A 12,105-nucleotide genomic window follows, 5' to 3' on the forward strand; every position below is an offset into this window, starting at 1 on the left:
GTTAATAAAACAAGATGTATCCCATCCTTAAAGAGAGCCACAAAAAATCAAACTGTTCTTTAACAGTTTGAATTTAAGATTTCCTGTAATCAAAAATAGCTGGGAGAATTAGCTCACTTTTAATTAAGAGTGAAAAAGAAAGAGTAAACACATTAACTTTAGTAGCAAAAGTACTACTCTAGGGGCGCCTGGGTGGCTCAGTGGTTTAAGCCTCTGCCTTCAGCTCAGGTCATGATGTCAGGGTCCCAGGATCGAGCCCCACCCACATCGGGCTCTCTGCTCAGCGGGGAGCCTGCTTCCCCCTCTCTCTCTGCCTGCCTCTCTGCCTACTTGTGATCTCTCTCTGTCTATCAAATGAATAAATAAAAATCTTTAAAAAAAAAAAAGTACTACTCTAAAGAAACTAACATGTTAAAGGAAATGTCATAACAGACATGCTGGCTTTCATCTCATTTGATACCAATGTATGTATGTACAATTAATCATCCACAAGGAGTGTCTAAGGGCAAAAATATAGCTTCTTAGTACAAAAGGCTAACAATGAGCTTTTGAAAAATATTTGCACTTTGAAATTAAATAAAACCTTAGTAATAGTTTGTGTGTGAGTTTGATATCTGCTCAAAAGGGCCCTATGCCAGCCCCAGAGAGATGTTGCTCCTCGAGATGGTTATGTACAGCAGAGCTGGTTGGAAGCCAGGTCAAAACTGGAAAAGCCAAAGAAATCTTCCATTAACTTCAACTTATCCTAGGGTTCTTGTTCTTGGGATCTTCAGCTTCCTGAAATATAAAAGCTTCAATGGATAACACATTTGGGAAGAGTGCAGAGAGGTACCTGGAGTTACAAACTAAATATATATTATTAGGCATGTTCTCCATTGTGAAGGAAAATATTCTTTGTTTTTAAAGATTTTATTTATTTATTTGACAGAGAGAGATTACAAGTAGGCAGAGAGGCAGGCAGAGAGAGAGAGGAGGAAGCAGGCTCCCTGCAGAGCAGAGAGCCCGATGCGGGACTCGATCCCAGGACCCTGAGATCATGACCTGAGCCGAAGGCAGCGGCTTAACCCACTGAGCCACCCAGGCGCCCGTGAAGGAAAATATTCTTAATGTATTTGTTCTCCTCCTAATTCAATTTTTGAAATGTGTTTCTGATCCTTATATACTTCTCAGTGTCAGTATCGTTAATTCATAGCCTCTGCCTTACATGAATATTTGGAAGACCCATAGCACACGCACACACGTGCATGCCTTCTCTCTCTCTCTCTGTCCTCTTTTATTACAAACAAAATCAAGCACATAGAAAAATAGAAAAGACAGTGTTGAGAACTTACCCATAATCTAATTTTAAAGCATTTTTCTGCATTATTTGCCATATATTTAATTGGTTTTTAATTTGTTACATATAAGCATATATAAATTTATATGCAATAAATGTATATTACATATAAATGTATACTTAAGATAGTGACATTTTTCTCTGTAAACATAATACTTTTATTATACCTAATAAAATTAACAGTAATTCCCTAATATTATCCATATTCAAACTTTTCAAAGACTCCCATTGTCCCCCCCAAATCTTCTTACAAGTGGTTTGTTCAAACCTAGTATCCATCCAGTGAGGACATCCAGTCACACTGAACTTGATTGTGTTAGTTCCTTAAATTTCTTTTCATTTCCATCTTCATTTTCCATGACCCTGACCATTAGACCCTTTCAGTATCCTAGATGATGTTTGTTTTTTGTTTTGTTGATCCAAGTTTTATAAAAACCATATCTGCTTGGTTTTAAAAAGGCAACCGCCCTTAGTAAAATCTCTCTCTGATATCAAATTCTTCTGGTTTTACAACAGAATAATGTCTTTCCATATTCTGTTTTATAAATCCTTGAGGTCTTTCCCTGAACATTAGGCTACAAAAATGTGACTCTTTTTGCAAATAATAATAGTAGACTCACTTCAGAAAATAGAAAAAATTCTTATCATACAAAAAATAAATCATTCTATCTTTTAAGCACAATAAACCTGAAAACAGGGGCACCTGGGTGGCTCAGTGGGTTAAGCCTCTGCCTTCAGCTCAGGTCATGATCTCAGGGTCCTGGGATCGAGCCCCCCATGGGGCTCTCTGCTCAGCGGGGAGCTTGCTTCTCCCCTCTCTCTCTGCCTGCTCTCTGCCTACTTGTGATCTCTGTCTGTCAAATAAATAAATAAAACCTTTTTTAAAAACCTGAAAACGGGAAAATAAAGCTATACAGTACTAAAATTAGATTCATAGTTCCAATAACTAGATGAATGGAGTTGAAATCAATTCCAACTAGTATAAAAGTTCTGTCAAAATGTCAGACATATCTATTGAGTCATTCTCTTGATGCACGATTGGTTTACAACAAAATAAAACAAACAGATATCACTTCTTTCATTTAAAAAAATAAAGATTTATTTACATGTTGAAAGTGAATTATTCTTTGTTGTGGTAAACATACCCACAAACCCTTGAATAATCTTAGAATTCTCCCATCTTCAATGGCCGTACAGTCTAACAGCCTCATCCTTTGCACAAAACTCAAAGAGGAAGCTGTCCATAACACTAGTAGAAGACTCATATCTCCCTGACCCGGTCCTCCAGTTTGATGCAGAAAACACCTAACAGTCCTAAAATCTGGGAGATCCACATTAGAGATGGGCCTGACGAGAAAGCTAAGGAAAGAAATCAACTCATTTATGAGCCTCACCATCTAAGATTGTTAGTCTGTGTCTTCTAAATAAATGGAGACCTTTTTTTCTTGATTGAGCCTTTCCTCTTCTTTTCTGTAACAAAGTAGAAACCAATGTCAGGTGAAAATGATAAGAAGCAAAGGAGGCAAGTCTTAGAAAGCCGCTCCGGGTGATGTATTTTCTCCCATATTTTGGGAAACATTACCTGCATCTGGGAACAGATCCAAGCTTACAGAAAGCTACGCCACTAGTGCCCTCTATCTAACAATAAACATGCCTCCACATGACCCTGGGTCTTGAACTTCTACATGCCTCAGAATACTTTTAGATGGGAACCTGAAGGAGGTAAAGCAGACACCTTCGTTTATCATTAATATCCAGCCTCTAATTCCATTCCTTATTAAGAAAAGAAAAAAGAAAAAGTTCTGTGTTGACCTAGAAGCCATCTTTATTGCTTTGTGGTCAATCTCTAATGTCAGAGTTGGCTTCATTGGGCATCTTAAAATCAATTCTTTTTACTTCAGTAAATATTTCTTTAGGAAAAGAAACAAACAGTGCTGGGACAACTGAAAAACTGCAATTGCAAAAGAATGAATTTGGACTCCTACTTTACTGAGCCAACCAGGCGCCCCTTGAGTTAATTTTTGTAATAAATACAAAAATTAACAAATATTTGTTAATATACATTACAAAATTACATATACAAAATTTAACTCAAGGGGTGCCTGGGTGGCTCAGTGGGTTAAAGCCTCTGCCTTCAGCTCAGGTCACGATCCCGGGGTCCTGGGATCGAGCCCCACATCGGGCTCTCTGCTTGGCAGGGAGCCTGCTTCCCCCTCTCTCTCTACCTGCCTCTCTGACTACTTGTGATCTCTGTCAAATAAATAAATAAAATCTTTAAAAAAAAAAAAAGAAAGAAAACAGTCATAAATCTTCAGGACCTTGGGGTAGCCAATGATTTCTTAGGTATGACACCAATAGCAGAAGCAACAAAAGAAAAAAATTGATGATTGGGACTTCATCAAAATTAAAAAGTTCTGGGGTGCCTGGGTGGCTCAGTGGGTTAAGCCACTGCCTTCGGCTCAGGTCATGATCTCCGGGTCCTGGGATCGAGTCCCGCATTGGGGGTCTCTGCTCAGCAGGGGGCCCGTTTCCTCCTCTCTCTCTGCCTGCCTCTCTGCCTACTTGTGATCTCTCTCTGTCAAATAAACAAAATATTTTTTAAAAAAATTTAAAAGTTCTGTGCTTCAAAGGACATGAAGAAGAAAGTGAAAAGGCAACCCACAAAAGACAAACCCAACTTGTAAATAGGCAAAATATTTGAATAGATAGATCTCCAAATAAGATATGCAAATAGCCAATAAAGACATGGAAGGATGCTTAACATCATTAGTCACTAGGAAAATGCAAATCAAAACCTCAGTGAGATACCACTCTACACCCAGTAGGTGGCTATAATCTAAAAGTCAGACAACAAGTGCTGTCAAGGACACGGACCAATTAAAAGCTCCTATGTTGCTGGTAGGAGTATACAATAATGTAGCTGTTTTAGAAGACAGTCTGACAATTCCTCAAAAAGGTAAACATATAGTAACCATATGTTCCAACAATTCCAGTCCCAGGAGAGTTGAAAACACATGTCTATGCAAAAATTTATAAATAAATGTTCATAGCAGCATTAGTCATATTGGCCAAAAGTAAAAAAAAAAAAAAAAAAAAAAAAAAAAAAAAAAAACTAAAAGTCCATCAATTGAATGGATAACCAAGTGTGGTATGTACATGCAATGGAATATTATACAACCATAAAAAGGAATGTCATACCCCTACTACTATATGCTCTACATGGATGAACCTAAAATATTATACTGAGTCAAAGAAGCAGAAATTAGAGGCCACACTGTATGATCATCCATTTACATGAATGTCCAGAGTAGGTGTAGGAATGCTGGCCATACTGACTCTATCTTTGACCCACCATCTTGTTGTAGTCTCCTTGATGACCTCTTCATGGCTACATGTTCTAGAGTAATGTATAGGACGTAATGTAAAAGTTAAATGTGAAAACTCCATACTCAACATTCCAAAACCGGAATATCCAGGGAGCCTGTTGTGGATTTCAATGGGCCCATTAAGATACTGGTTCAGATAACAGAGTTTTCTACAGAAGCACAGGTGGTGCCAGAAATTCTGTTAAACGTTAGCAACCAATCACGTGTATCTGACACTCCCCCACACGTCCCGCTCCTTTAAAACCAGCAAACGAGGGTCTCCTGGGTGGCTCAGTCAGTTAAGTGTCTGCCTTCAGCTCAGGCTGTGATCCCAAGGTCCTGCTTCTCCCTCTCCCTCTGCCTACCACTCTGCCTACTTGTGCTCTCTCTCTTTGTCAAACAAACAAACAAGTAAATAAAACCAGCAAACTAAAATGTGGGACTTCTGAGGAGACTACCTGTGCAGCTGTCCAGATGGCGGTCCTCTCGACACCCCCATCAGTAATCACTCAACATAAAACTCGGTGTTTTCCGTATGGGGCTGCCTACTTCATTCATGTTTCAAAGTGCCTCCTCAGCTTGGGGAGCACTCTACATTCTCCTCACCTTTGAACAATATGCATATTCACAGAAAGATTAGTAGCTGCCAGCAGCAGGTGGAGGGGACAATGGTAATGGCTAATGGGTATGGAGTTTCTTTTGAGGGTGCTGAAAATTCTGGCATTAGTGGTGATGGTCACAAAATTTGTGAACATTAAAAAGGTGAATATTTATGATAGGTCAATTTCATCTCAAAAACTATGAATTTATTGAGCACCTTCTATCAGCATGGCTGCCTTTTCCTAGACACTGATTTGACCCCTGCTGACTGCCCAGCGGTCCTCACAAATGTACACTTTACATTAAAAGTAAGGAATAGCCTAGAAAAGTTTTATGTAAGCAGATTCTGATAATATCAAATCGTCCATAATAAAGCCTATAATGAAATCTTCCATAACATTAAGAAACCTTTTGTAAAGTTACTAAATCACACCCTAATTTATCCATCCTGTGAATTTAAATTTTTTACAAGACTTACTCAGAAGGAAGAACATCTGTTCAACAATCATTAAAATACCAAAAGTCATGATAGAAGAGTGTTAGAAGACTTCCCAGAACTGCCCAGCCTTACGGTTTTATCTCCACCACTTTATGAGCTCTCTCAGCCCATCGTTTCTTCCGGAAATGCTGGACGAGGACCACCACGATTACGATTATGACCATCAGTGCACAGGCAGAGCCAATGGCCAGGGCCAGGAAATAGATCTCAGAGAAGCGGACTGTAAGGAGAAAAGGCGGATCTCATGTTTCTAAAAAGAGAAGGGACGTGATGAAATCTAAAGCGAGAAGAAGGATGTATTTTCACCACTAAATGGAATCTTCCTTTCTCCTACCGTATTACCATGTGACCTCTAGGAGCAATAAGCAAGCCACATGAATTACTTTAGTGGTTCTCAAACTACGGTGCCAGGTGTAGCAGCAGAGCACTCTTAAGAACTTTGAAATCAAAATTATCAGGCGCCGGCTGAATGGCGGGGCGGGGCCCAGCAATCTGTTTTAACATGTCCTGCAGGTGATTCTGATGCAGCCTGATACTTCCAGAACCACCGAGCCAGTTGAACCACTTTGTGGGGTAAGGTTAGTGCTGACCTCATCAAACCCAGAGCCGTTTCTCCTTGATTCCCTCTCACCTCTGGCATTCAGTCAGTCATTGATTCCAGCTTATTAAGGATCTACTATGTTCAGACACTGCAATGGAAATACAAAGCCAAAAAAGGCATTACCTTCAGGGAACTCTTGCCCACCCGGAGGATAGGCAAGTTAATCAGTAACTATAGTCTAGTAGATAAAATGATGCAAGAGGGAACCCAGAGGGAAAGGTCCCTAAACCAGGCAGAATCTGTGACGCCTGGGTCTCTTGGCTTTTAGTCTGTTTTCTGATTTAAGCTTCAGTAAACCCTGGGTGCCTGGGTGGTTCAGTCCGTTAAGCATTTGTTTTCAGCTCAGGTCATGATCTCAGTGTCCTGGGATGGAGACCTGAGTCCCTGCTCAGCAGGGAGTCTGCTTCTCCTTCTCCCTCTGTGCTGTCAAATAAATAAAATCTTTTTTTAGGGGCACCTGGGTGGCTCAGGGGTTAAGCCTCTGCCTTCGGCTCAGGTCATGAGCTCAGGGTCCTGGGATCGAGCCCCACATCAGGCTCTCTGCTCATCGGGGAGCCTACTTCCCCCCTCTCTCTGCCTGCCTCTCTGCCCACTTGTGATATCTGTCTGTCAAATAAATAAACAAAATCTTTTTTTTTTAATCTTTTTTTAAAGGGTTGCCTGGGTGGCTCAGTTGGTTAAGCATCTGCGTTCAGCTCAGGTCATGATCCCAGGGTCTTGGGATACAGCCCTGCACTGGGCTCCCTACTCAACAGGGAGCCTGCTTCTCCCTCTCCCTCTGTCCGCAGCTCTCCCTGCTTGTACTCTCTGTGTCAAACAAATAAATAAGATCTTTTTTAAAAAAGTTTTTTAATTAAATAAATGAACCTCAGTAAACCCTCAGTGCCAGAAAGGACATTAGAAAAAATGTTTAAAAAAATTAAATTAAAATTAAAAAAGAAAAATGTTTAGCTCAGGGGTTCCCAGCCTGGAGTCCGTGAAGGAGGATGGGGAGAAAGGGGGGCTGCAAGTCCACACACCCCATGTCATATTATGTGTATGTGTACATTTTTGTGGGAAGCAGAGTTGCAGATTTCATTAGATTTTCAGAGCAGTGATCACCATATGTTTAAGAACCACATGTTCTTGTCTAACCTGTTCATGCAGGTTAGATGCAGATGAATTGAGAAACTGAGGTCCCAGGACATTCTATTACTCCTTTCAGTATTCAAATGACTTCTCCAAGGTCACAGAGCTCTATTGATGGGGCCCCAAGGATGATACTAGGAATGAAAGGAGGAAAACCCCTATATATTTTGGGTAATATATTTTGGGTAATCATATTATGTGTTGGTTAAGAGCATGCACCAGAGAGAATTAGGTCCAAGTACCAGCTCCACCATTTACTAGCTGTGTGATTTGGGGTAATTAACTTATTTAAGTCTCAGTTTCTTCAAGGTATTAAGCAGGCGTAACGGGCGCCTGGGTGGCTCAGTGGGTTAAGCTGCTGCCTTTGGCTCAGGTCATGATCCCAGGATCCTGGGATCGAGTCCCACATTGAGCTCTCTGCTTGGCAGGTAGCCTGCTTCTTCCTCTTTCTCTCTCTCCCTGCCTCTCTGCCTACTTGTGATCTCTGTCTGTCAAATAAATAAATAAAATCTTTAAAAAAAAAAAAAAGCAGGGGTAACAATATCCATTGCTTGAGTTCTTATTTTTAAAAAATCTATTCCTGGGACGCCTGGCTGGCTCGGTCAGAAGAGCGCACAACTCTTGATCTCAGGGTTGTGAGTTCAAGCCCCACACTGGGTCTAACAACCACTAAAATAAGTAAACTAAAAAAAAAAAAAATTGTATAAATTGTTCCATGGAGTGTCTACATGTAATAAACACTCAATCTGTGGTCACTATTATTTTCAACGCAAACATATTTTATTCCGTGCAGGTGAGAATCCAGGGAATTTTTACATCTATTATCTCATTTTATCTCGCCATAATCCTTGCTCTATTATTCTTAGTGTAAGGAGAGAAAGAAAAGATTTATTGACAGTTGGTAAATGAAAACAGTGGCTCAAACCCAGATTTACAGCTCTGAAGTTTTACGGTCTTTGCTTTTTATTATCTGGCTCAGTTCCCGGGTTTGCCTTTACAGGATTGCAAGCAATACGGTGCATTCGTACAGCTCTGGAGTTAAAAGATGCTTGGGTTTGAGTTCTAAATGGTTCCAGGTATCAGCTCCATGAATCTGGACAAGTGGCTTAATCTATGGGAGCCTCAGTTTCCTCATTAGTAGAACGGAGAGCACTGAGAGCACAATCAACTGATGTGATATATAAAGATGGAAATATGCAAAACCGCTGGCATGTTGCAGGACTTAATAAAGGAGAGCTTTCGATATTGCTCTGTGCCGCCTGGGATGGTCGTATGATTAAATGAGCTAGTGTGGGTCCATTGTGGGACAGTGCCTAACACGGAGTAGGTACTCAATACATATCTGGAGAATAAATGAGTGAACGAACGGATCTGATGTTAGCCTTTTACCAGAGGATTGCTTCCTTTCCGTTTTACAGTCTCAATGCCATTTCTGTAACAGATTCCTTTCTCAGTTTGCTTAACTCTCTGTTTCTTTCCACAGACAAACAAAGCCTTTCTCTTTTTACCCCTCGACTCCTCAGTCTCCCTCTGTAGATTGCGGATCTGAAGGGCTAGCCCTGCTCTCCACCCTTTCAACCATCACAAAAGATTACCCCCCTCTTTTCAACATGCTCTCACCCTTCCCCAAACCATCCCCCCCAACCCCGCACGACCTACCAGTGTGCACGACGCTGAGCCGAATCTCCCCTATCAGTCCATCAACATCAGGTGGGTTCTTCACCTGGCAGGTGTATGTCCCATTGTCGTCAAACTGCAGCTTCCACAGGATGATGGAGACGTCATACCGCTCAGGGTTCCCATCCCAGACCACCCGATCCTTGAAACGCCCGCTCATGGGTTTGAAGGGATCCACGTGGTAGTAGAATACCTAGAAGGCAGAAGCAGCCAAAAGTCTTCTTCAGTACGTTGGCAAGGAGGCTGAGGTGGAATTAGCCAGACTCACTGCCCCATCTGCAGCTCTCTGCCTAGAATCTCCTGCTCTCAGGGCACCTGGGTGGCTCAGTCGTTGAGCATCTGCCTTCCGCTCCAGTCATGATCCCGGGTCCTGGGATGGACCCCAGCACTGGGCTCCCTGCTTGGCAGGACGCCTGCTTCTCCCTCTCCCACTCCCACTTCTCCTGCATGTGCTCTCTCTTGCTGTCAAATAAATAAATAAAATCTAAAAAAAAAAAAAAAAAAAAAAAAGAACATCTTGCTCTCCCACTGATGAACCTCGCAGTTCTGTCTCTGTCCCAAGAATTGTTTCTCAGCTTTGCCCTGCACTTGTTCTTAAGAAAAGCAAAGGGAGGGCGAGGAGAAACAAACTGGCTTATTCTCCCAACCAAGGTACCCTGGCCAATGACAATAATCTACTTACAAACTGCTCAGGCCCCCCATCTCGAGGCCGGAAGTTCCAGGTCACCGTCAGAGCATCACCCACGGGGGCAAAGCTGGAGAAAGTGCACTTTAACCGAACATCTGTCCCGTTGACAGCCTCTAGCGCTTGGGAGGTGTAAATTTCCACCGCTGCTATCGGCCAAAAAGCTGCCGCCAAGAAAAGAAAAAGGGAAGATGTGTATTAAGAGAATTTCTGGGGACACTGCCAAAATAAATGTCCGAGCGAGGCACGAAACCAGAGATGCCCCAACTCTCAAACTTACTTTATCCTGAGTCTGCAGACTCCCACCTACGTGCCCCTGGGACCTTCCCATGCCCCTGGGAGCTTCCCATGCCGTAGAACAACTAAGAATACCACTCAGCGAGCCTTCTTAGTGCCCTCACTTTCTCCACGGCACCGTAACCCAGCCTCAGGGTACCCACTCCAAGCTGTTCTAAGGAAATACAGATGTTGGCAAATAAAATTAAAAGCAGAAACAAATCAAAACTAATCATAACATGAATCAGACATGGATTCATATTAAGCATTATGTAGCATGTGAATCATGGTCCCCTAGAAATTTTCCGGACAGGGTCCTTGTTACGTCATGATGTCATACTGTTGGTAGCCCTCTGCAGAAACTGAGTTCATCAACCCCCACCCCAGCTTCTGCTTGCACCCCTGGAATGTCTATACCACATGGCTTTTTTTGGTTTTTTGTTTTTTGGTGTTTTGTTTTTGGTTTTTTTTTTACCATGACATTTACACTGAGAACTTGCACGTTGGGGCAGTTTCAAAATTACGGGGGGGAAAGGAGGGTCCTCTCTCCATAAATTCTCTGCTTTTCCAGGGCTGCTGCAAGTCCCAGATGAGACCCACACACAGAAATCCTGGTGCCAAGTCTTGCCTGCAGTGGGAGGTTGAGAGTAGCCGGACGGAAAAAAAGAAAAAAGGCTTGTAACCTGAGATTAAAAAGCCCTCTCTGTGCCCGAATCACTAGCTGCCGAAACACACCTAAATCTGTCTCTCTGAAATCAGTTCTCCAAAAACAACCCACCAACTTCAGTTTTCAGTAAAGTCAAAACCAGAATGGACAGCCACCGTGGCTCAGGCTCCCCAACAAAGCTCTTGTGACTTCGGAGACACTTAGCTAACTCTCTGGGGTAGGCAGGGAAGGAGCAGAGGCTGAGAGAAGCCCGCCGGCCCTTACCTGTGAGCTGTATGCCAAGGAGAAGCAGCCCAGCACGCGAAGGGCTCTTGCCATACATGAGGGAACCCAGCCCTGGCCGCGGAGACCAGACCGGGCAGACGGAGGGCTCCAGCAGCCTGCCAAGGCCACTCCGGTAAGAACAGAACCGCGCTGCTCCCCGGAGAGAAGAGCCAGCCCCTCACCTACTGGGAGGCTGAGCGCCAGTGCCTCTGACTCACCCCTGCTCCGCTGCACTTTGCTGGAATGATAGGTGGGGCCTCAGCTCCCTACAGCCCTCCTCCTTTCCTCCCTCCCGCCTTCTGTGCTACAGGCAGTCCGCACTTCGTTCCAAACCCTGCAGTCCACTCTCTACTTTCCAGTTCCTCTGATGGGGTTCTGGCCTCTGGATGGCCTCAGAACCAGCCAGAGGATGTGATACCAATCTGGAACGTCCCAGGCTGCTTTGGGTCTGCCCCCCACACACACACACCGGTTTTTTCTAAGCAGTCTTCCCGCTGGCCTGGGAAGTGATTGCTGAAATCACCTCGCAAAGATTCTGCTTCCCCAGCACCTCCCTGGGGCCACGGGAGCCTAGACCGGATTCCGGACTCCAAAACACTCCGAATGCCTTAAGGCCCTCTCTGACAAAAAGTCCTCCAGTTTATACCCTCAGTTTTTAGTCAAACATTAGCACAAAGAGCTCTGTGAATTTTCTAGTTTGTAGCTTTCTCCAGACACCCACCTAAAATAAACCGGCCCTAACAAATCTCCATGTTTAATGATGCCTTCACTTTGAAGAACTTCAAGAAGAAGCAGGACAACAATCTTGCCCATGTAAGCTACTAGCTCAACCCAGTTCACCTCCCCAACATTCCCATGAAGTGTTGTTAAGAGGATACTAAGAGCCCAGAGAAGGTAAGTGATTTGCCCAATGTTGCACAGCTGGTAAAAACCGGAACTTTTGTGACTCTTAAGTCTAATGCTCTTCCTGCAAAATTACACCCAGCGTGAACCATGGACGCAGAGGA

At 43.1% G+C, this 12,105-nt stretch overlaps 1 protein-coding gene across 2 annotated transcripts; it reads right to left on the minus strand.

Moving 5' to 3' along the window:
* Nucleotides 1-319: 319 nt before the first annotated feature.
* Nucleotides 320-11,416, minus strand: MPZL2 (myelin protein zero like 2). 2 transcript variants are annotated; one of them, XM_044257948.1, is made up of 6 exons: nucleotides 11,099-11,416; nucleotides 9,889-10,055; nucleotides 9,189-9,399; nucleotides 5,873-6,020; nucleotides 2,731-2,806; nucleotides 320-777 (listed from the first exon to the last, which is right to left on the minus strand). In XM_044257948.1, exons 1-5 carry the CDS (start codon nucleotides 11,154-11,156, stop codon nucleotides 2,743-2,745), a joined length of 648 nt encoding a protein of 215 aa, XP_044113883.1. In that variant the 5' UTR covers nucleotides 11,157-11,416; the 3' UTR covers nucleotides 320-777; nucleotides 2,731-2,742. The 2 variants fall into 2 exon arrangements, with proteins under 2 accessions (XP_044113883.1, XP_044113881.1); XM_044257946.1 differs by lacking the exon at nucleotides 320-777 and having other exon boundaries at nucleotides 2,413-2,806; nucleotides 11,099-11,349.
* Between the last annotated feature and the right edge of the window lie 689 nt (nucleotides 11,417-12,105).

The sequence above is a fragment of the Neovison vison genome, chromosome 7 (assembly GCF_020171115.1).
Source record: "Neovison vison isolate M4711 chromosome 7, ASM_NN_V1, whole genome shotgun sequence".
Classification (NCBI taxonomy): Eukaryota; Metazoa; Chordata; class Mammalia; order Carnivora; family Mustelidae; genus Neogale; species Neogale vison.